Source organism: Carassius carassius, chromosome 13, assembly GCF_963082965.1.
Source record: "Carassius carassius chromosome 13, fCarCar2.1, whole genome shotgun sequence".
NCBI lineage: Eukaryota > Metazoa > Chordata > Actinopteri > Cypriniformes > Cyprinidae > Carassius > Carassius carassius.
The window spans coordinates 18,351,986-18,375,738 of record NC_081767.1 but is presented as its reverse complement, the minus strand read 5'-3'; the positions used below and the strand labels follow the sequence as shown (position 1 = coordinate 18,375,738).

The window sequence follows — 23,753 nt, the reverse complement described above, 5'->3', positions numbered from 1 at the left end:
GTAAATTAGGAGTTTTTATTGGGGCAAAAGCTTTAGTTAAATAGTTAGTGAAAATGGGTAACCAACAACAGTAACTATTAGTAATATTATTATAATTGCAGTACCATCATTCCTGAAAGACTCGATGCCTTCATTAACAAATATGCTGAGCACACGCATGATAAATGGGCCTTTGAAAAGGTTAGTATCAGCATTCACGCTCATTTGTGAAAGCCAAAAGCATTATGGGACTGGGAATAGGCTTTGTAACCTTTTGTTTCCATCTTTCAGATTCAAAACAACTGGACATATGGAGAGGTTCTAGATGAGGACAGCAAAACTCACCCCATGCTGCGGCCGTACAAGACTTTTTCAGAGAAGGTCTGAATGGATCTTTTTGGAATCTTCTTTGTCAGTTGGTTGTTACAATTGGTTTTCCAGAATCAAGATTAACCTGTCTTTTGAATTCTCTCTCTAGGATAAAGAGATCTATCGCTGGCCCATTAAAGAGTCCATCAAGGCCATGTTGGCATGGGAATGGACTCTGGAGAAAGCCAGAGAAGGAGAAACTGTGAAAATTGAAGTGAAGGCCACCAGGAAGATCTCACAGACTGCTCAGGTAATAGAGAGATGGTACAAAGAAGATGAAAATATCATGTTGTGTGAGCCTAATATCCAAACATATATGTTCATCTCCTGCAGGCCACCTATGATCCCAGCCAAGGATACTCTCCCCAGCCAGTGGACCTGACAGGCATGGCCTTGTCCAGAGAACTACAGGTATATTATTTATATTAATTCAGTATAAAACTATAACTTTGTTATTCAAAAACCCTTGTGATTGATTCACTTCCCATGTTACCCTCTGTTCAGTCCATGGCAGAACAGCTTGCTGAGAATTACCATAACACTTGGGGCCGCAAGAAAAAGGTGGAGCTGCAATCCAAGGGTATAGCTGATTATTTTATTCAGTGTATCATCTTGACTACACAAAATAATGTTCAGAATACAAACCCGTGGACTGTCTTCTAGTTTTTCGTGTTTTTTGTGTTCATAGGTGGTGGCACCCATCCTTTGTTGGTACCATATGATACATTGACGGCCAAAGAGAAGGCAAGAGACAGAGAGAAAGCCCAAGACCTACTCAAATTCCTCCAGTCTAATGGATATGCTGTCACCAGGTACCCAACTGATGCTGTACAACAAGAAATTATGTTAAAGTGACTAAGGTCTAAAATTACCAATTCTTGTTGCTGTTCTTTGGCAGTAGTTGAAGTTCTTTAGGTTCTTTAGGTGAAAGTTAAGAGCAACAAATACAGAAAAAAAATGGAAACTGTCATGCAATTTACAATGTTCTGTTAGGAGTAACTAAATAATTTGGGATATTGGTTTATTTTGCATCAGAGGGAGTGTAAGGCACATTTATAAACCGAATAACTTAAGTAATTTGTGGATTAGTGCGTACTGGAGACGTGAACCGTTTCAGTTTGATTTGGTGAACTGGTTTTGCTGGTTCACTAAGAAGATCCGAGACAAAACCAATAAAAAAACATTACAAATAAGGCATTTGGGACGTAATTACTGATTATAATATATATATATGTATTATATATATATATATAACTTACTGTCTTTTTACGCGTTGCGTTGCTTATTGTGCTGCGTAGTTTTAAAACCGTGTCTGCATTTGTGATCTGAGAAACAACAAACAAGCCTACTCTACATCATCATCATTGGCAAATTATTTAAATATAATAACATACTTACAAGCTGGGAGTCAGAAGTGCCAGCCTGTCTTTGCAACGTTTGAAGTGCCCATCTTTATAGAAACAGCCATTGTGCCACAGATGCATTGCAGGCTACTGGTTCAGGAAACAGTCCTCATCCTCCATAAAATGCACAGCACACATTTGATTATTTGGGTTGAACGGTTCTGGAACAGTGTTGAAATAGAACTTAACCACTGATTTCTAGTTGTGTAACTCTTTTGGAAGGCCAAACATTTATGTTAAAAGTATTTTCGCTTTTACAACGGAATACACAGTGACTCCATGACATGGTGACGGCAGCAACAGTGAGAATAAAAGCCACACTTTCTTCTTTTTGCATGAACATTTGGGTGGCAATATGCAAATTTTTCCACATAATGAAATAGAGATGTGGGGGCGTTTTAAAACAAGACATTTTAGGGGGTGTGGATGAGTCTTAACTTTTATAAAGAATATCTCTTTGGATTTGAGACTTTAGTCTTTGCAACTTTACTCTATATGCACCATGAGCTTGTAACACTCCAAAGAGAAAGGAAAAATTTAAATCGCATCATATGACCCCTTTAATAAATTATATATATAGTGGAAATTAAAACTAGAGAACAACATACAATTTCCAAAATTTTAGGGTAACTGCTTAGTCCTATTTGAAGTGTAGGGTAGTAGAAGGGCATTTTTTAAGCATATTTCATAATATTTTCATTAATTGTATTCTGAAGCACAGTATAAAAACTTAAATGATTTGAAAAATAACTCTAATTTCCTTAATTATATGACAAACCCTATTTAAGTGACAACATTCCTCCAAATTTCAATGAGATTCCAAGATGGCGGGCCAGTCTAAGGTGACTGACATCCTGCAACAGGAGGTTGTCCAGGTGAAGGCCAAAGGGATGACCCTTTTAGCCATCGCAGGAGAAGTTTGTCATTCCAAATCTGTAATTTCTCGAGTATAGCAGGTTTTCAGTTACACTGATACATTCAAGTCCCCCACAAAGGCTGGTTGTCCACATAAGTCAGATGCATGACGAGACAGGATGCAGAGACTCTCAATGGGCAATCGGTTCAGCACTGCAGCTGGAATTGCTCACCAGTTCAGTGGTGACCGGGGTAAGTATCTGTCTCAGCACGTTTAAGAGAAGTCAAACTTAAAGCACCCTCTGCATTGATGAAGACTCTCATCAAATAATCAAAAGTCTAGACTAGAAGTCAGTGAAAGATGGAGGAGGAAGTGGCTTGGTTTGTGGAGCAGGAATTGAGCCTCTTATACAGAAATATGGCAAGTGAATACAATTGTTTATCACAACCTCCTTCAGCAAAATGTAGATACTTCCCTGCAAGCATCTCCCAATCTGCCTGCAATTTTGCCCCCGTCACACTGCAAAATGTATAAAGCAGTTCCTTGAAGATGAAAGCATTGAAATATTAAAATGACCAGGCTAGAGTCCTGATCTAAACCCGATTGAAAATCTCTGGAAAATCCTTGGTGACAAAGTTATGGCCAAGAAACCCACTACAGTTACCGAACTATGGTAAAGAGTGAATGAAGAGTGGACCAAGATCACACCAGCACAGTTTGACAAAGATTATTTGTAATCTTATTTTATGCTATAGTGGTTACTGTTCTCTACTTTTGATCACTGATTTCCACAAAATGAAAGTTTTTGTTGAAATGCCTTGGTTATTTTGTCAAATGTTAGTGGATCAGTGGCATACCTACAGCTAATATTCCTTCAAAATTTGAGTCATGAAGATTAACAGTATTTTTTTTTAATCTAGTATTTATAGATTGTTCTCTAATTTTGACCTCCACTGTATATACTTAAATGATGTCATAACAATCATGCATTATTTTTTAAAGCATGTCATACAGATTTTAAAGCATATGAAGAGATTTAATAAGGTGAACTAAATGTGTTTTGTCCTTGTTTTGTTTTCTCTCTTTCTCACTGTTTTTCTTCTCCAGAGGTTTGAAGGACATGGAACAGGAGATTTCCTCTATTGAGAAGCGTTTCGCTTATGGGTTCCTACAGAAGCTGTTGAAGTGGATGGAGATTGCGCAGGAGTTTATTGCTCATCTTGGTTTGCATTCATAGATCCATAGATACATTTCTAAGATCCAAAGACCTGTAGATGTTAGTTTGCATTTGAAGTTGTATTTTTTTACTGTTCTGTCTATTTGTTACTCCAGAGGCTGTTGTGAGCAGTGGAAGAGTTGAGAAGTCCCCTCACGAACAGGAGATTAAATTCTTTGCCAAGGTGAGACACCTTTGACTAGAATATGAGTGCATGCGGAATAAAACAGCTCAGAGGGATTTAGTTGGGAGAGATACAGACCTTCCATCCTACAAATCACAGCCTCTCAAACTTTGCTCTTCCTCTTTATATTCTCTTCATGTAGATTCTGCTTCCATTGGTAAACCAGTACTTTAAGAATCACTGCCTGTATTTCCTGTCCACACCTGCTAAAGTCTTGGGCAGTGGTGGTCATGCCTCCAACAAGGAGAAGGAGATGATTGCAAGGTAATTATACAGAGCTTCATTACTCTGTGGTAACCTAGTCAGATTTTATTTATATACCTTAAAGATTTTCATTTTTAACATTTTAAATGATATCAGTTAGTTTTGATGTTGCGACCTGTCACATCCTCTCTGCTCCTCACACTTCTTCTTGCCTGTGGTTTTTTCTCTGCCCCTTCCTGGAGTATTTTCCCATGGGTTCCCTCATCCTTTTTGTTACATTTATCTTTTATGGATCACATTATTTGCTCCTACTTTTCCATCACCTTAACCTCACCCCTTTTATTCCTCTTCATGCCATTTCCTCTTTCCCAAACCTCCACCCCTCTTTTCTTCTTCTGTTTCTGTCTATGTATCTTCTATCTCAGTATCTTCTGTAAGTTGGCCGGTCTGGTGAGACACAGGGTTTCCCTCTTTGGTAAGAATCCTGCATGATAACCCGATAGCACATTTTCATTTTTCCATTGCATCATCCCCTTTTTCTGTAATGTTTCACATAATCAGTATATACATTCCCAATAGTTCCACTTATTTGCTCTAAGCTCTCTTTGGTTTTTCTCTTTCTTTTCTTTCTTTCTTTCTTTCTTTCTTTCTTTCTTCCTATGGGTGCTTTTCTAATGATTTGCTGTGCTTTGCTTAAGTTGGTGCACCGTTTGTTGGCACTGTAGTCCTACAGTATAGTCAGAATCATTATAATAGGAATACTGTATTTCAGAAGAATATCTGCTTTTGCTTTAACTCTATCACTTCATGCTATATCTGTGTCATATATTTTAGCATAGTATCCTCAGTCCACATGTAAGTTAATTGTAGGTGAAAATAAAAGTCCTTTGTCATGCTTTGAATGTTTGTGTGTGCAGGCACTGATGCATCAGCACTGGTCAACTGTCTTCATATTCTTTCCCACTCACTGGACGCCAGGTATGTGTGTTGACCACATGATTCCCAGTGTTTTAATAATGTTTACATCCTCAATTTATGTTTATGAATTAAATTGATTTATTTTGTCTTTTCTTTTTCTTCCAGAACTGTGATGAAATCTGGGCCTGAGATTGTGAAGGCTGGTCTACGCTCTTTCTTTGAGAGTGCTGCCGATGATATTGAGAAGATGGTTGAGAACCTGAAATTGGGGAAAGTGTCTACCAAAAACCAGGTCAGTTGTAAATATAGCCCTGTTCTCCGAGATGTAAATTTGTTCTTTGCCAAAACTGCTAAATTGAGCCCTTTTCCCTGCCTCTCTCTGTCTTTGTAACAGGTGAAAGGTGTATCTCAGAACATAAGCTACACTACCACTGCTCTTCTGCCAGTGCTCACCTCACTGTTCGACCACATCGCCCAGCACCAGTTTGGAGATGATGTCATGTGTGAGTTATTTTCATAGGTTTCAACAGAGTCATTTAACTTGCCTAAATTTTACCTTCATAGCTGTGTTGATTTACTTAAAGGCTACATAACATAACAAAACACAGTTTTTACCTAATCTCATGTTAATCTTGAGTACCTATAGAGTAGTACTGCATCCTTCATATATGTCAATGTCAATGTCACCTTTATTTATATAGCGCTTTAAACAAAATACATTGCGTCAAAGCAACTGAACAACATTCATTAGGAAAACAGTGTCAATAATGCAAAAATGAGAGTTAAAGGCAGTTCATCATTGGATTCAGTTATGTCATCTCTGTTCAGTTAAATAGTGTCTGTGCATTTATTTGCAATCAAGTCAACGATATCGCTGTAGATGAAGTGTCCCCAACTAAGCAAGACAGAGGCGACAGCGGCAAGGAACCGAAACTCCATCGGTGACAGAATGGAGAAAAAAACCTTGGGAGAAACCAGGCTCAGTTGGGGGGCCAGTTCTCCTCTGACCAGACGAAACCAGTAGTTCAATTCCAGGCTGCAGCAAAGTCAGATTGTGCAGAAGAATCATCTGTTTCCTGTGGTCTTGTCCTGGTGCTCCTCTGAGACAAGGTCTTTACAGGGGATCTGTATCTGGGGCTCTAGTTGTCCTGGTCTCCGCTGTCTTTCAGGGATGTAGAGGTCCTTTCTAGGTGCTGATCCACCATCTGGTCTGGATACGTACTGGATCCGGGTGACTGCAGTGACCCTCTGATCTGGACACAGACTGGATCTGGTGGCCACGGTGACCTCGGAACAAGAGAGAAACAGACAAATATTAGCGTAGATGCCATTCTTCTAATGATGTAGCAAGTACATAGGTTGTTATGGGAAGTGTTTCCGGCTCCGGTTTACCTAATTAATGCAGCCTAAAAATCCTTTAACGGATTTGGATAATAAAAGCATATTAGTATGTTATGTGTATGCCAGGTTAAAGAGATGGGTCTTTAATCTAGATTTAAACTGCAAGAGTGTGTCTGCCTCCCGAACAATGTTAGGTAGGTTATTCCAGAGTTTGGGCGCCAAATAGGAAAAGGATCTGCCGCCTGCAGTTGATTTTGATATTCTAGGTATTATCAAATTGCCCGAGTTTTGAGAACGTAGCGGACGTAGAGGATTATAATGTAAAAGGAGCTCATTCAAATACTTAGGTGCTAAACCATTCAGGGCTTTATAAGTAATAAGCAATATTTTAAAATCTATGCGATGCTTGATAGGGAGCCAGTGCAGTGTTGACAGGACCGGGCTAATATGGTCATACTTCCTGGTTCTAGTAAGAACTCTTGCTGCTGCATTTTGGACTAGCTGTAGTTTGTTTACTAAGCGTGCAGAACAACCACCCAATAAAGCATTACAATAATCTAACCTTGAGGTCATAAATGCATGGATTAACATTTCTGCATTTGACATTGAGAGCATAGGCCGTAATTTAGATATATTTTTGAGATGGAAAAATGCAGTTTTACAAATGCTAGAAACGTGGCTTTCTAAGGAAAGATTGCGATCAAGTAGCACACCTAGGTTCCTAACTGATGATGAAGAATTGACAGAGCAACCATCAAGTCTTAGACAGTGTTCCAGGTTATTACAAGCAGAGTTTTTAGGTCCTATAATTAACACCTCTGTTTTTTCAGAATTTAGCAGTAAGAAATTACTCGTCATCCAGTTTTTTATATCGACTATGCAATCCATTAGTTTTTCAAATTGGTGTGTTTCACCGGGCTGCGAAGAAATATAGAGCTGAGTATCATCAGCATAACAGTGAAAGCTAACACCATGTTTCCTGATGATATCTCCCAAGGGTAACATATAAAGCGTGAAGAGTAGCGGCCCTAGTACTGAGCCTTGAGGTACTCCATAGTGCACTTGTGATCGATAGGATACATCTTCATTCACTGCTACGAACTGATGGCGGTCATATAAGTACGATTTAAACCATGCTAATGCACTTCCACTGATGCCAACAAAGTATTCAAGTCTATGCAAAAGAATGTTGTGGTCAATTGTGTCAAACGCAGCACTAAGATCCAATAAAACTAATAGAGAGATACACCCACGATCAGATGATAAGAGCAGATCATTTGTAACTCTAAGAAGAGCAGTCTCAGTACTATGATACGGTCTAAATCCTGACTGGAAATCCTCACATATACCATTTTTCTCTAAGAAGGAATATAATTGTGTGGATACCACCTTTTCTAGTATCTTGGACAGAAAAGGGAGATTTGAGATTGGTCTATAATTAACTAGTTCTTTGGGGTCAAGTTGTGGTTTTTTGATGAGAGGCTTAATAACAGCCAGTTTGAAGGTTTTGGGGACATGTCCTAATGACAATGAGGAATTAATAATAGTCAGAAGAGGATCTATGACCTCTGGAAGCACCTCTTTCAGGAGCTTAGATGGTATAGGGTCTAACATACATGTTGTTGGTTTAGATGATTTAACAAGTTTATACAATTCTTCCTCTCCTATAGTAGAGAATGAGTGGAACTGTTCCTCAGGGGATCTATAGTGCACTGTCTGATGTGATACTGTAGCTGACGGCTGAATGGTTGCAATTTTATCTCTAATAGTATTGATTTTAGAAGTAAAGTAGTTCATAAAGTCATTACTGCTGTGGTGTTGGGAAATGTCAACACTTGTTGAGGCTTTATTTTTCGTTAATTTAGCCACTGTATTGAATAAATACCTGGGGTTATGTTTGTTTTCTTCTAAAAGAGAAGAAAAGTAATCGGATCTAGCAGTTTTTAATGCTTTTCTGTAGGATATGTTACTTTCCCGCCAAGCAATACGAAATACCTCTAGTTTTGTTTTCCTCCAGCTGCGCTCTATTTTTCGGGCTGCTCTCTTTAGGGTGCGAGTATGCTCATTATACCATGGTGTCAAACTGTTTTCCTTAACCTTCCTTAAGCGTAAAGGAGCAACTTTATTTAAAATGCTAGAAAAGAGAGAGTCCATAGTTTCTGTTACATCATCAAGTTGTTCTGAGGTTTTGGATATGCTAAGGAATTTGGATACATCAGGAAGATAACTTAAAAAGCAGTCTTTTGTGGTAGAAGTGATGGTTCTTCCATACTTGTAACAAGAAGTAGAATTTACAATTTTGGCTATATGAATTTTGCAAAGAACTAAATAATGATCTGAGATATCATCACTTGGCTGAATAATTTCAACACCATCAACATCAATTCCATGTGACAGTATTAAATCTAGAGTATGATTTCGACAATGAGTAGGTCCTGAAACGTGTTGTCTCACACCAATAGAGTTCAGAATGTCTATAAATGCTGATCCCAATGCATCGTTTTCATTATCAACATGGATATTAAAATCACCAACTATTAAAACTTTATCTGTAGCCAGAACTAACTCGGATGTAAAATCACCAAACTCTTTAATAAAGTCTGTATGGTGCCCTGGTGGCCTGTATACAGTAGCCAGTACAAACATAACAGGGGATTTATCATTAACATTTGTTTCTTTGGATAATGTTATATGAAGTACCATTACTTCAAATGAGTTATACTTGAAGCCTGCCCTCTGAGAAATCCTGAAAACGTTGTTATAAATTGAAGCAAGACCTCCACCTTTGCCTTTTAGACGTGGCTCATGTTTATAACAGTAATCTTGGGGGGTGGACTCATTTAAAATAATGTAATCATCAGGTTTTAGCCAGGTTTCTGTCAAACAGAGTACATCTATATTATGATCAGTGATCATATTATTTACAAAAAGTGTTTTCGTAGAAAGGGATCTGATATTCAATAAGCCAAGCTTTATCATTTGTTTATCCATATTGCTTCTGTTTTTTATTTGTTGAACCTCAATTAAATTGTTAATCTTAACTTGGTTTGGACGTTTTTTGTATTTTCTAGTTCGGGGAACAGACACAGTCTCTATAGTGTCTAGTGTCTCTATATCCAAAAAGTCTTTAGTTTTATCATAATTATAAAAGAAAAATACAGCTTTCCGATTCTCTCTGGAAAAAGCCGAGCTCCTGGAGGCGTGCCATGGCCGGAGCTATAATACTGATGTTTCATGTTGTTTCCATTAACATATATTCACTTATGTGCTGATTTCCAACAAAAGACAGAAATCTGATGCAATTGTACTTACATGAATGGGGTCTTTTATCACCGCTCCATGTTTTAATAGCAAATGATGTACAAATCCAGCGTCGACCTGGGCCTTGTTTATAAAACATTCGTCACTCAAATGACGAGAACACACAAACGCACTTGATAAACTCCGTTGCTGGCCTGGAAAAACAAACTGCATCCACTGTTCATGTAACGCTGGGTTCTTTGGGAAGCTGAATACGGTTAACTTTCCCTCACATCCAAAAACACACTTATTTGGAGACATTCTCGAACAAATCTTATGCAGCGCTGCTGATGATTTCCCGATGAAGCACGTTGATGTGTGCGGTCTCTCTCTCCTCTGGTCAACGTGTGCCCGGGCGCGCTTTTCAGAGAGAAATGCTCATATAAGGAGTTCCACCATTGTCTACATCATTAGATCCATGATCGAAAAAAACCAGCCGAAACTTGTACCATCCTGGAAGTAAGATTTTCTGCACAGAAATTCTCTGTCATTCTTCTAAATTATTTTTTTAAACTTTGGCCATGTTCAGCATGAGAATCCATCTCTTTAAATAACGCTGAGAAATAATGGGAGTCAATGGCACTGAAAAACTTAACATAACAAAAACTTAACAGAACTTAATTTTTTCTGGCCGTCATATCTAAATATGAAAACAATTTAAAATACATTAATGAGGATGACCAACGTTAAATGACAGAAAAAATAAGTCTATGTGTTGGTTATGCATGGCCTAATTACCCTTAGGAAAATAGTATTTTGGGACAAAATATTACTATGGAAGTACTATAAGACTACTATAGAAATACTATAGCGGCTCTAGGATATTATAGAGGTATTAGAGAACATAACATACTTCTGTGATGTTCTGTAATATCTCTATAATATTTTAAAGCTGCTATATTATTTCTATAGTAGTCTGATCGTACTTCTTTAGTATGTCCCAGATTACTATAGGCCTAGTATTCCTATAAGATTACTATAATATTTTGATTCCTATATAATATAAGATTCCTATAGCACTTTTTTGTAAGGGTATGTCCCCCTCCGAATCGGCTTCATTAACCTACCACTTACGGTTTGCAAAGATACAATTATAAAATTATTGCAAACCTTTAATCTATCAATATTTATGTTCTATTATGCATTTTCCTTGTTATATGAATAACAGAACTTCATGAAATAATATATATATAGGCAGACACACAGTAATAAGATTTATTCAAATGTTGATTTTGACATTAGTGAACATCACCATCACCATATATATGATTTGGAAAAATAAATAAATAAATAAATAAAATTATAAATGAGCATTTCTAAAGCATTTAAAAAGAATATCACAAAAATATTAACAACTTGTTTTTCAACATCTTCAGTGAAAGTGCACACAGTGAACGTTTCAATGGCAAGAACAAAAACAATCTGTGAATGTCCTATTACAGGCGGAAAGGTACAGAAAAAGATGTGCAATCTAGCAAGTGCACACATGAACTATAAACAGTACTAAAATGGAAATGGTGCCATAAGATCTCAGTAATTAATCAGACACCACCATCTATTGTGTGTGCATTTGTGTATGAGAAGTTTGTTTGTATTTTTTTTCTTTTTGTGAGAAAAGAGGCATTGACATAGAATGGAAGAAGAATTAGTCAAAAAGGTGTATAATCTAGCAAATGCACACATGAAAAAAAAGAACTCTGACCATCTTTCGGAAACTAGTGTACTACTAGCCAGCTACTTGCTAGCCAGCTACTTGCTAGCCAGCTACTTGCCAGTTCAAGTTTTGTATAGATTTCTAAAAACGAATAGCAAAACCTCTACACTCAAACTGGCGCTAACGATTTCAGCAGTTTTCAATCCATAATGGCGGCTGCGCCTCCGCAGCGCCATCTACAGACTGTTACCCATAACAAAACAGAGTTTCACCTTTTGGGCTTCTATACTCTTTGGTAATAATTAATTTGGGAAGAATTCAATTGAAAAGGCTTTGCATATTTTGCTATCTCTACCAACTGAGTTTCAGTTCAGTTTCCTTCACTGACTGTAAAATAGCAAAAGTGAAAATGGCTAGGGGATACATAATCGATTATTCTTAAAGAGTTAAACAAACACAGGAACTGCTTATAATTCCAAGTTTTAGACATTGTTCAAATAAGTACAAGAAAAAGCTAGGAAAATAAGGAATAAACAAAGGAATCATTTTTTGTTTTGTTTTGTTTTTTTATGATGAAGCCAAGTAGTTTTGAAAGAGATGAGTTTTCAGCTGTCGCGTGAAAATTGTCAGGGATTCAGCTGGATAGGGGTGGGAAGATCATTCCACCATCCAGGAATGTTGAATGAGAATGCTCTGGAAAGTGATTTTGAGCCTCTCTGTGATGGTCGCACGAGGTGTTGCTCACTAGCGGATCTCAGACTTCTGGAGGGATGTAGATTTATAATAGTGAGTGGAAGTACAGTAGGCGGGTGCTGAGCCTGTGGCTGTTTTATATACAAGCATTAATGTCTTGAACTTGTTGCGAGTCGCAACCGGTAGCCAGTGCAAGGAGATAAAGAGAGGTGTAACATGGACTCTTTTGGGTTAATTGAATACCACTGCATTCTGAATCATTTCTAGAGGTTTGGTTGTTCTTGATGGAAGTCCAGCCAGAAGAGCATTGCCGTAGTCCAGCCTAGAAATGAAAAGGACCTGGACAAGAAGTTGTGCAGAATGCTCCTTTAGTAAAGGCCTGATCTTTCTGATGTTGTGCAATGCAAACCTGCAAGGTCAAGCAGTATTTGCAATGTGGTCTTTGAAGGTCAGATGGTCATCAAAGGCTACACCAAGATTTCTGACTGAAGTTGAAGGGGAAATTGAAGAAGATCCTAGCTGAATGGAGAATTAAAGGGTTAGTTCACCCAAAAATGAAAATTAGACTGCGATTTACTAACCCCAGAGGCATCCTAGGTGTATATGACTTTCTTCTTTCAGACGAATCCAGTTGGAATTATATAAAAAAATTGTCTTTGATCTTTCAAGCTCTACCATAGCAGTCAGCGGGTGTTGCATTCCTTCAGTCCAAAAGAAGTGAAATAAAAAGCATCCTTCCATAAAAAAGGGTCTCACACTGCTCTGGAGGATGAACAAAGGCCTTCTGTAGTGACTCGATGCGTTTTTGTAAGAAAAATATCCATATTCAAAACGTAATAATCATTTTGCGCCAACAGTTGTACACAGAAGCATTTCCAGGAGCGTGACGTATGGTGTAATTAAAATAAGAATAAGTGGTGTAAATAAGTAGAATTATAAAATTTTCTTTTAATGTAATTACATGAAATACATGAATAGATATAGTTATATTTAATATAATAACGTAAAATAACAATAAATGACGAGTAGTATTATCTTATCTTATTTGATTTCATTTTATTTAAATAATGTAAAATAACAATGGTGTGAATAAGTAGTATTACCTAATTTAATTTCATTTAATTCCAGAAACTCAGCAACAAATTACCGCAGTAACAATAATTAATCGAAAGGTAGAAAATACGAAATCAGAAAAAATCTGCAAATAATTGTGATATCCTAATTGTTATATACGATAGATTGCTCACTGTCCCTCATATTGTGTATCCCTCCCTTCATCACTCAGTGGATGACTTGCAGATATCCTGTTATCGTATAATGTGCAGCATCTATTCTCTGGGCACTGTGAAAACCCCTCATGCTGAGAAGTAAGAAAAAGCTTTTTGTTTCTATATGAGCCATTTTTACAGAATGCATTATGTTATAACAAATGTTATGGTGTGATATCACAGCCAAAGACCAGCTCTAGGAGAGTGTCTGGCTCATCTGGCTGCTGCTATGCCTGTTGCTTTTCTGGAGCCTCACCTAAACGAGTTCAACTCATACTCCGTGTACACCACCAAAACCCCACGAGAGAGAACAAGTCAGTAGCTCACACTGAACATATTCCATCTATGGGTGTTTTGATCAACTAGTGCTTCCTCAACTACCTTATCATCCATGATTTAGTCCTGGGTCTGCCCAGTCAAGTGCAGGAACTGTGTCTGGACATCCCTGAGCTGGACGTGTTGATGAAGGAGATCGGGGATCTGGCAGAATCTGGGGCCCGTTACACAGAGATGCCCCACGTGATTGAGATCACCCTGCCCATGTTGTGCAACTATCTGCCCCGCTGGTGGGAGAGGGGACCAGAGAACTTCCCAGAGCAGGAAGGCTGCCTGTGCACGGATGTCACCTCCGAACATCTCAATCAGCTCCTGGGTAGCATCATGAAGATTGTCGTCAATAACCTGGGCATTGATGAAGCTTCCTGGATGAAGAGATTGGCAGGTGAGAGGAAACTAAATATGGAGTCTTCAAACTCAATACCATGTTTTTACTTATGGAGTTCCTTCTGATATTCCTCTACAGTGTTTGCTCAGCCCATCGTGAGCAGGGCAAAGCCTGAGATGCTTAAGTCCCACTTCATCCCCACCATGGAGAAGCTGAAGAAACGCTGTGGAAAGGTGGTGGCCGAGGAGGATCAGCTGCGTATGGAGGGGAAGGCAGAGGTGGACAGTGAGCAGGGAACCATTCGTGATGAGTTCGCTGTGCTCTGCAGGGATCTGTATGCTCTTTACCCACTACTCATCCGATACGTGGACAACAACAGGTATCTCTCACCCGCAGGATGATTTTATTTTCCAAGTATTGTTTCAAGCTATCTTTTTGTTACGAGATCACCAACAGAAGTAACTTCCGACACTTTAAAGCCTTTGCAGTAGGGATATCAAATGTATCAAATGTTGCGGTTAATTGCACAATTTTTTATCACAGTATTTCAATTTAGGTCATAATGCAGTATAACAGGTTTAATAACTTTTTTCTTATAACAAAAATAAATATGCAATAAAGCAATACAGAAAAAAATATAAGTTTTACACAGATTAAAGTGAAAAAGAACTATAAAGACCAATAGGTATCACTGTACAATAAGACCTCATTAGTTAACCTTAGTTAATGCATTAACATTCACAATGAGAAATAGTTACATTTGCTACAGAAGTTATTAATCTTTGATAAAAAAAAAATGTTAGCTTATTAAATGACACAGTTTCAACTTTCGATTTTAAAGTGCTATATACTGGAATACCTAAGATTAATGAATGTTCAGAAGAATATTTCATTGGTAGTTTATGTTAACTAATGAAGCCCTAATGTAAAGTGTGAATGAACAATAAAGAATCAAAACACTTTCAAACAATATCTAGGGCATGTTTTAGTCCAGACTAAAATGTAAAAAAAAGTTTGAAAATAAATAGCCTATTAAGTCTAAATATTTAAGTATTTGGCGCTGTGAAGAAAAACACAGCAAATCCACAAATCTGATTGGCTATTTAAATATGTTTTAGAAAGTAGAGCAGCTGCTGTATTTATGGGGTTTCCAGGGTAATGGATGCATATTTCTGCAGATTAGCGCCACCTGCTGTCGGAGAGTGAATGTGCTTTCATTCAGCGCAACTCTCACACGTTTCCCCATGTGCTTCTCATGCATGCTTGTTTACGTCAGAGCACACACGTGTCTTTCAAGCAGCAAACAGCGATGTTGTGCATTTTTACAAGTTGATGGGAAAAGTATTCTGAAAATGTATTCCAAATTTGGAATAATTTGTAATATATAATTATTAACTTCAGAAGTGCCCACGATAACAATATTGTGAATATTCATTACCATGATATATCGCATGACCAAATCGAACGATCGCACGAATCATCTTAGACTTGCGGACCATAACCCAAAACCATCGTAACTTAAGTAGTTCTTGAAAATGTTCGTAGATATATGAGTGCTCTGGAGTAAACCAAAATCCTTACGTGCATCTTAAGAAAACTGAGTTATGAGGTTTCCTGCAGGACAATCGGCAGATTACACCTTTAACTTTATCCAAGTGCAATGTGATTATAATTAAAGCTTTTTACTGTACTTTATTGTACACTTTATTACTCTTTTTTTTTTATTTCTATAAAAAAAATAAAATAAAATAGAAATACACATCTAAATTAAATGACTAAAACTAATAAAAGAGGGAATGTTGGAAACATACTTCAAATTCTGGGAAAAATAGGGATAAACTCACAAAAATCTGTCAATGACTTGCTGACATGCAAGAAAACCAACCATGTATTGGACCCAGAAATAACAGATATTATATACTATATGGTATAATATTAATCTATAAGTATAACATTATTCTACTATATATATAATATATTTTATATACTATGTATTATTATGTATAGTAGATTAATATTATATTATTATATTATATTATTTTTCAGCACTTGACAAACGGATAGCGACTCCTAAGTAGCACTTAAAGCAGGGCTGCATGCAATTGTTAAGTGCGTTTTTGGGAAACGCACGTGAAACAGTAATGAACGTTCATAAAATGACTCATAGAAAATGTTCTTAAGTGCTAATAAAGTGCTCAATCGTTATCGAGAAACGCAGCCCAGTACTGCTTTAGAAATTATTTTTCTAACAAGACCACCAACAAATGTACATTTAGACACTTTAAAGCCTTTGCAGGAGCTAAGGCCCTATCACACCAAAAACAATAATTATATTATCATTGAAAGCAATGGACAATAACGTTCTGTTTATTATAACACATGCTACAGTTATGCAGTCTTCTGCTCGAAATGCATAAAGGGATAGTAAACCCAAAAATGAAAATGTTGTTGAAAAAATAAAATAATAATAATTTTGCTGATTTACTCAACCTCTGGAAATCCAAGATGTAGGTGACTTCTTTTTCTTAAATAGAACAGAAGATTTGGCTGAAGCCATGGTTCTTGGTGATTCATAAAATGCAAGTCAACGGCTAAAACAAAAAAAAAGCAGGCAATATAAAATTAATAACTATGGCTGCTGGTAACATATTGAGGTCTTGTGAAGCCAAATGACCATTATTTAAAACATTATAAAAAATACAAGTTGTAGAGAAGTGTCCTCTTATTTGGTTATTTGTGTCATTTAAAGGGCAAGATGGTTGACCTGTCCTGACCCTTATGCTGAGGACCTCTTCAGGATGGTTGGAGAAGTCTTCATCTTCTGGTCCAAATCTCAAGTGAATCTGTTTTTCCCCTCTCTATAATTAAAATCCCATTGTCTTGTCTCATGTCTAGTTCCTTCTTGTCTCCTTGTCTTCTGATCTCCTCTAGCATGTCTTTAACTTATTGTCTTATCTCATCTTGTCTCTTCTCATCTCTTCTAACCTCTTTTCATCTTGTTTGTGGTCTTGTTACATCTCTTGTCTCTTTTTGTCTGTTTTTGTCTCTTTTCCCTTCCACTTTTCTTGTAACTCTTGTATTATTATTTGTAGAATTTCAAGCGTGAGGAGCAGAATTTTGTGGTGATGAATGAGATCAACAACATGTCCTTCCTCACTGCTGACAGCAAAAGCAAAATGACCATGGTGAGTTTGTCCACTTACTGCTGCACAAAATTGACATTTGAGTATAAATATATAAGGTGTGTTATTTTTTGTACTATCTGTTCAGAAATGTATTAATGAAGTGAACTTTGTTAGATTTGTTAAAAGTCCATTTCTTCAGATGACTGCTGACCTCATATCTTGTTCAGGACAGACACTGTTTTTACTCACACAGTGGGTTATAGATCCATTACTGTTTTTTCCTGTCTGTGAGGGTTTAAGTTTTAACAGTGCTGTCTCTCTCTGTGTCCTGTCTCGCTGTGGAATCGGGGTGTGTAGGCTGGAGACGGAGAGGTCAGACCGTGTTTCTGCACGATAAAAAAAGAGCTGTGCTGATCGCATGGCGCACAAGCAGGGCTTTCCATCAAACTCACGTACACTGGCAAACACTTACATATATACACAACAACCAGAAGTCAATACCCTCATTCATTGCCAGTGTGTGTGAGGTATGTTGGTACCTTGTTTGATGAAAGCCCTCAGCCATAGACTTTAGTCTCAGGATCATGGCACCCCTTTTCAGCTGGATCTTTAACTCTCGCTGGATCTGAGTTCCATCATCCTGACAGTGATTTTGATTGATGTGCCTCTGATGGATTTTGACTGCTGCAAGTTCTTGCAGACTTGTCTGGTTCCTTTTCTTTCTTTTAGTGCAGTCGTCCGGTTTAATGTTAATGTTTGGTGTTACTGTTTTTTCCCCCACAAGCTCTAGTGGTGATGCTCCCTCAGTAGGAGCAAATATACTCATTATCAAAATCAAACCATTACCCATCACTTAATCTTCACAGATTTCAGGGAAATGTATGAGCACATTGGTAATATAGAGAAGGAACATAGCTTTTCCAATAAAGGGAACAGTTCTCATTACATCTCTCATCTAATATTTCCCTCCCTTTGTTTAATTCATTCCAGTTAATGTGTCTTTTGAGTCCATTCTGTTGACAAGTTATTAATTGACATGTTACCCAAACCCAACTCACTTGCTCACTTCCCTAAAAAGTTTGTCTCTGTTAGGTGTTAGCTAGCACAATGATACTATTCACTTTGCAGCAGACCGCCTCCTTTCTGCTGTGAGATAGACATTACTGTAGCACCTTCTGTTATCTCCTCACCATGGGTGCCCCTCTCTGCCTGATACATCAAGATGTAATATATTCCTCTCATCTCTCATCCCTACTGATATCTCCTCTCATATAGTTTAGTCTCTTCTCACCTCTTGTTTCCTCATGTCTCTTCCCCTCTCATCTCTTCTCCGGTCTCCTTTTCTTCTCTTGGCTTGTCTCATCTGCTCTTACATAGGGTTGAAATATTAATCCCCCCAAAAATTTAATTTCAAATGCGATTATCAAATCACAAAAGGCTGCAGTTTATTTAAATAAACAAATGCACTGCGCTTTTCAGAGTGAAGCGTGGCACTGTGTTCATTTACACACAAGCAGCTCATGATCCGGTGTTTTAAAAGCTTTGTCTGGAAATTAAGAAAATGTCACAAATATATATATTTTTTTACATTTTACGGTTGCACAGTAAAATAAAAATTATTACTTAAATGATATTTTTTACTTTTTATGTATTATTATAATTTATACTCTTATAAGAGTTCGACCAACAGTGTTTTTTTTAACTGACTATTTGCATGTTTATGTGACCAATAACAAGTTACTTTACCTGTAAACGCCATTGTTTGACTTGTTTCTCTTCAAAATACAGTGCCACAATGGCGCTCTCGCACTCAATTCTTAATGTGTCCCCCATATACATAAGCGCCATATATTGGTGAATCCGATATTACAACTCGATAATGGAAAAATGCTTAAATATCAGGTAAAATATTGGTAAAACCAATTAACGGTCAATGTTTAATTGATATATAATTACCACATTTTTTGACAAATCAAGTTGTGCAGCAATGACGTCTAAATGTTGAAATCTAATTTGTCACTGGTTCCCTCGAGATTTGGGTTCTTATAATGTTTTTTTTTTAATGTTTAAAATAAAGTCTGTGGTTAACATAATGTAAATTGCACACACTCACACAATGAATGTTCTTATGTAGTTACAGTACTTTATAGAAGCATGCATTTTTTTTCAAAATAAACAACTGCTTTAAAATTTTGTATGTGTTTGTGTAATTCATGTTGTAAAGCAAAACATCAAAGTATCACTTTATCACAAAAAAAAACAAAGGAAAATCTCGAGTGGCAACCTTGGTGTCTCTCTCGTGAAACCAACACAGAAGTGACTAAAACTGCAAGTCATCGACTGGCCGCTAGAGGATGAATCCAAAATGGAGTCGGTCCCATAGACTCCCCATGTTAAAAAGCCCAACTTTACAGCAGAAAAAAAATGTGTTTACAGCCTTGTACAATAAAAAATGGTTTTGGTCTATACAGCAAAATTTGCCCTTCATGACAACTATGAGGGATGAATTTTTTTTATAACCCATCAGTTTAAATTATATTAAGCCTTAAAGTTCTGCATAATTAAGGGTGTGGCCACCGTCAAGCTAGATGGGCGTGGTTACAGCATCCAGCTCCCTCCTCTTTGCCCATTTTCGATTATCCAGGACTGACGCACGGTGATGCACTGCTAAGATGGCTATTACTGGCTCCTCCCACTTTGAGCTTCAAAAACGCTCTTCAGAAATCTATGGGTGCAACATGCAACACTACGTCCAAGTTTTTATACAGTGTATGAGCAAATCAAATTTTAAATCACAATCACATTTTTTATAAAAAATAAAATAAATAAATCAAATCGCAATATGACCCCCCCCCCCCCCAAACTGTGCAGCTCTTGTCTCATCTCTCTTCTCCTCTAGTCTTTTCCTAGTCTCCTCTCTTCTCGTCTCATCTCATGTCTTGTCTTGTCTGGTGTTTCCTTATGTTCATTTTGCTTTTGTCTTGCATCTCTTCTCATGCTGAAAGGCCAGAGGGACTTGTTGTAGAAGGCAACAGTCATTAATGACGTCTTACAGGCACAGATTCAGAGAGTGTGTGTTAGGTTTGGAGCAGGCCCAAAGCCTAGTGTTGTATTAAAGTGTGCTGTGCTGAAGGGTTGGCAAACTTACACTACTAACAATGAGACTGCTGTATGTTTAGCTCTGACATTTCCTAATAAACTGACTGATAAAACACGCCCTTAAAGCATGGTGTTATTTTCCCTCAATGCTAGTTTGATAAATTTCCCCATGTCCTTCTTAATCTGTAAAACATAGAAAGTAGCCACCATTAACACATTATTTAACAATATAAAAGCTGTAGCTAATCATCAAATATTCAGAAAGCAAGACACTTACAGAAGGGAGATGTTTACAGAGAATTGTTTCTGTATTCACATTATTCACTTAGAAAGCCTCCCTTTAAAGACTTTTTTTGTCAATAAAAAAAAAAGTCTTTCCTAAAACAAATCCTTGTTCTTTTCCCAAAACATTATATTTGTGGGCCAAACCTTTCTATCTAAGTAAGAGTATCCTTGTGTCAGTCTAACTCTACAGAGTTTTTTTAGGGAGGAGGCTCAGATGTTGAGCGGACCAAGAAGAAGCGCAGAGGGGACCGTTATTCTGTTCAGACCTCACTGATTGTAGCGGCCCTGAAGAAACTGCTTCCCATTGGCCTCAACATGTGCTCTCCTGCAGACCAAGAGCTTATAAACCTGGCCAAGATCCGCTACTCTCTGGTACTTAGCCACATGTTTAGCTGTATAGTTTGATTAGGATGGCTGATTGACTGCCAAACAACACAATAAAAAACTCTTATACTACCGTTCAAAAGATTGAGGTCAGGTGGATTTGTTCATATTTTTTAAACAATGCAGCAAGGCTGTATTTAACATTGTTTTATTTTTATATATTTTAAAATTGTATTTATTCCTGTTTTGGAAAATCTGAATCTTCAGCAGTTTTTACTCCAGTCTTCAGTGTCAAATGACTCCATAAGAAATCATTCATATACTGTACTGTATGCTGATTTGGTCCTCAGGAAACATTTATTATAAATGTTGAAAACACCTGTGCTGCTTAATATTTTTTTTCTGTGGAAACCGTGACCTTTTTTTAAGATCTTTTCATGAATAAAAAGTTAAAGAGAACAGCATTTACTTACCCCAAACCTTTGAAAAATAGTGTGCACTGAGTTGTATCAGTTTTGTTGGCTCAATGATAATTTGAATGTTACAGAAAGACACAGATGAAGAAGTGAGGGAGTTTCTGCAAAATAACCTGCATCTACAGGGAAAGGTAAGTAAAGTATATTTAGATGTTAAAAACATCTAAAGTAAAATATAACTGTGATAACGACCTAAGCAGTCCTAAGGAGAGTCAAAATCACGAGAGAGAAGTTGGCATGCAAAAAGAGTGTTTATTTTAAGTAGATGTGCAAAATGTGCAAACAAATATATATTATAAATGTAAAATGGTCTGAAACTAGAATTGTCAAGTAAAAAAAATAGTACTAACTCAGCATCTCATTAATCTCATTCAAGATTTAAGATTCACAATTTTTATTCATCACTTGCACGGTTATATAGAGAATATATAACCAGCAGTGAAATGTGAATCAGGTCCGCTACATGGACAGTGACAATTAAAGAATACAATACAGAGGAAAATAACATAAATATAGGTATGAAAGAATGAAATAAAAGAAAACAATAAAAATTAAATGTATAGTGTAGACTTAAATATAGGATAGAAAATAAAATGTGCATGAAAGTATACTGTAGTCTTAAATATTCAGATACACAGGAATGTACAAGAGGTGAATGTGCAAACAGATTGTGACACAGTCAATCTGAGGTAGAGAATGTTGAATATCTTACTGATTATTAAGTGATTATTAAATGGAGACATGTCAATGGTAAGAGGCTGGGTTTGAGTTTATGAGCCTGATTGCCTGGGGGAAGAAACTCCTCCTAAGTCTCTCAGTTTTTGCCATCAGGCTACAGAAGCACTTACCAGATGGCAGCAAAGTGAAAAGACAGTTACTAGGGTGGTTGGAGTCCTTGATAAATTTAACAGCTCTGCTTTTGCAGCGTTTGAGGTAGATGTTCTGCAGCGAGGGAAGAGCAGACCCTGAAATGCGCTCAGCTAAGCGCACAACTCTCTGCAGGGCTTTACAGTACTTTTCAGTTGACTGGAGCTGTTCCCATAACACACTGAGATACACTGAGTCAATACACTTTCTGTGGTCCCTGAATTGAAAGTTTTCGAGATTGCTGGTGAGACCCTGAATTTCCTCAGCTGTCGCAGATTGTACCATCTTTGCCTGGCTTTATTAACCTGTGTTTGAATGTGAGTAGTCCAAGTCAGGTCCTCTGAGATGTTTACACCAAGGTACTTGAAGCAGCTCACCCTCTCCACAGGGCTCCTGCTGATCATAAGTATAGGGCCAATGCTGTGTCTTCCTGAAGTCAAATATCAGCTCTGTAGTTTTGCTCACATTCAGAGAGAGACAATTGTCATGGCAACATGATGTAAGTTTCTCTACATCATCCAGGTATGCGGTCCCATTATTGCTGGAAATGAGGCCCAGAACCACAAAATCATCAGCAAATTTGATAATAGAAGTGGAGTAGTGGGAAGACATGCAGTCATGTGTGTAGAGAGAGTAGAGCAGGGGACTCGGGACACAGTCCTTATTGTTCTTAGGCACAGGGATGATGACATATTTGATGATGACAGGAGGTGGGAACTAGTGATGCGCAGGTCGGGTTTTTTTCCAACCTGCAGTTGATGAAATACAGGACACAATATTCCAAATAATTTCTGAAATTATTTGACCCACCCCAGCCCGCCCTGCAAATAAAGTAAAATTTCTTTACCCGCCCATACACGAACCGCGGGGTCCGCAGGTTATGAGACAACCTTTGCATCGGGGACATCAGGCAAGTTACGTTGCTACGTAGGACTTTGTATTGTAACCTTATCAAAGAACCTAATAAAATATGAAAACAGATATTCAAAATATTTAATAAAGGCTATAGGGAATTGCACGCAACATACATGGATTTTTTTTATTTTGTTTTTAATGACCCCCCCAACCCGACCCACGAGTTACCTGCAGGGTCCGCGGGTTATGAGATGACCCGCGCATCACTAGTGGGAACCACAGAGGTAGCAAGGGACTCATTATAGATTGATGTAAACAAACCAGCGAGTTGATAAGCGCCGGACTTCAAAACCAGAAATCCCATCAGGTCTGGCTGCTTTCCTGAAGTTCAATTGCTTTAGGGTCCTCTGACACAGTGATTACATGATTAACACTGCTCTGACTGCTGCTTCATGACGGGCTGATCAGCAGACTCGCACTACTTAGATTGTTTTCTAAAGCGGCCGTAGAAAGAGTTTATCTAATGAGCCAGCAATGATCTGATCTCACCTCTGCAGATGATTTATTTCCAAAGACAGAGATGGTCCTCAGTCCCTGTCACATGAGTCGGGAGTCATTGATCTGAAAATGAGACTCTGTTTGTACCTTATATTGGAGTTTGGTGGCTCTTACT

General features: G+C 37.6%; 1 protein-coding gene across 7 annotated transcripts in view; it reads left to right on the top strand.

Moving 5' to 3' along the window:
- LOC132156022 (ryanodine receptor 1-like) overlaps nucleotides 1-23,753 on the top strand; it is a 113,963-nt gene that overhangs the window by 62,553 nt on the left and 27,657 nt on the right. For all 7 annotated transcript variants that reach the window (XM_059564829.1, XM_059564827.1, XM_059564825.1 and 4 more), the window contains 21 exons: nucleotides 102-180; nucleotides 271-360; nucleotides 458-598; nucleotides 682-759; nucleotides 853-928; nucleotides 1,037-1,160; nucleotides 3,715-3,830; nucleotides 3,940-4,007; nucleotides 4,150-4,271; nucleotides 4,637-4,686; nucleotides 5,129-5,189; nucleotides 5,295-5,421; nucleotides 5,524-5,632; nucleotides 13,403-13,484; nucleotides 13,569-13,699; nucleotides 13,786-14,106; nucleotides 14,188-14,428; nucleotides 16,799-16,886; nucleotides 17,142-17,234; nucleotides 20,760-20,930; nucleotides 21,430-21,489. In XM_059564829.1, the coding sequence (XP_059420812.1) occupies nucleotides 102-180; nucleotides 271-360; nucleotides 458-598; nucleotides 682-759; nucleotides 853-928; nucleotides 1,037-1,160; nucleotides 3,715-3,830; nucleotides 3,940-4,007; nucleotides 4,150-4,271; nucleotides 4,637-4,686; nucleotides 5,129-5,189; nucleotides 5,295-5,421; nucleotides 5,524-5,632; nucleotides 13,403-13,484; nucleotides 13,569-13,699; nucleotides 13,786-14,106; nucleotides 14,188-14,428; nucleotides 16,799-16,886; nucleotides 17,142-17,234; nucleotides 20,760-20,930; nucleotides 21,430-21,489 (2,428 nt within the window). The remainder of the gene's footprint in view (nucleotides 1-101; nucleotides 181-270; nucleotides 361-457; nucleotides 599-681; nucleotides 760-852; nucleotides 929-1,036; nucleotides 1,161-3,714; nucleotides 3,831-3,939; nucleotides 4,008-4,149; nucleotides 4,272-4,636; nucleotides 4,687-5,128; nucleotides 5,190-5,294; nucleotides 5,422-5,523; nucleotides 5,633-13,402; nucleotides 13,485-13,568; nucleotides 13,700-13,785; nucleotides 14,107-14,187; nucleotides 14,429-16,798; nucleotides 16,887-17,141; nucleotides 17,235-20,759; nucleotides 20,931-21,429; nucleotides 21,490-23,753) is intronic.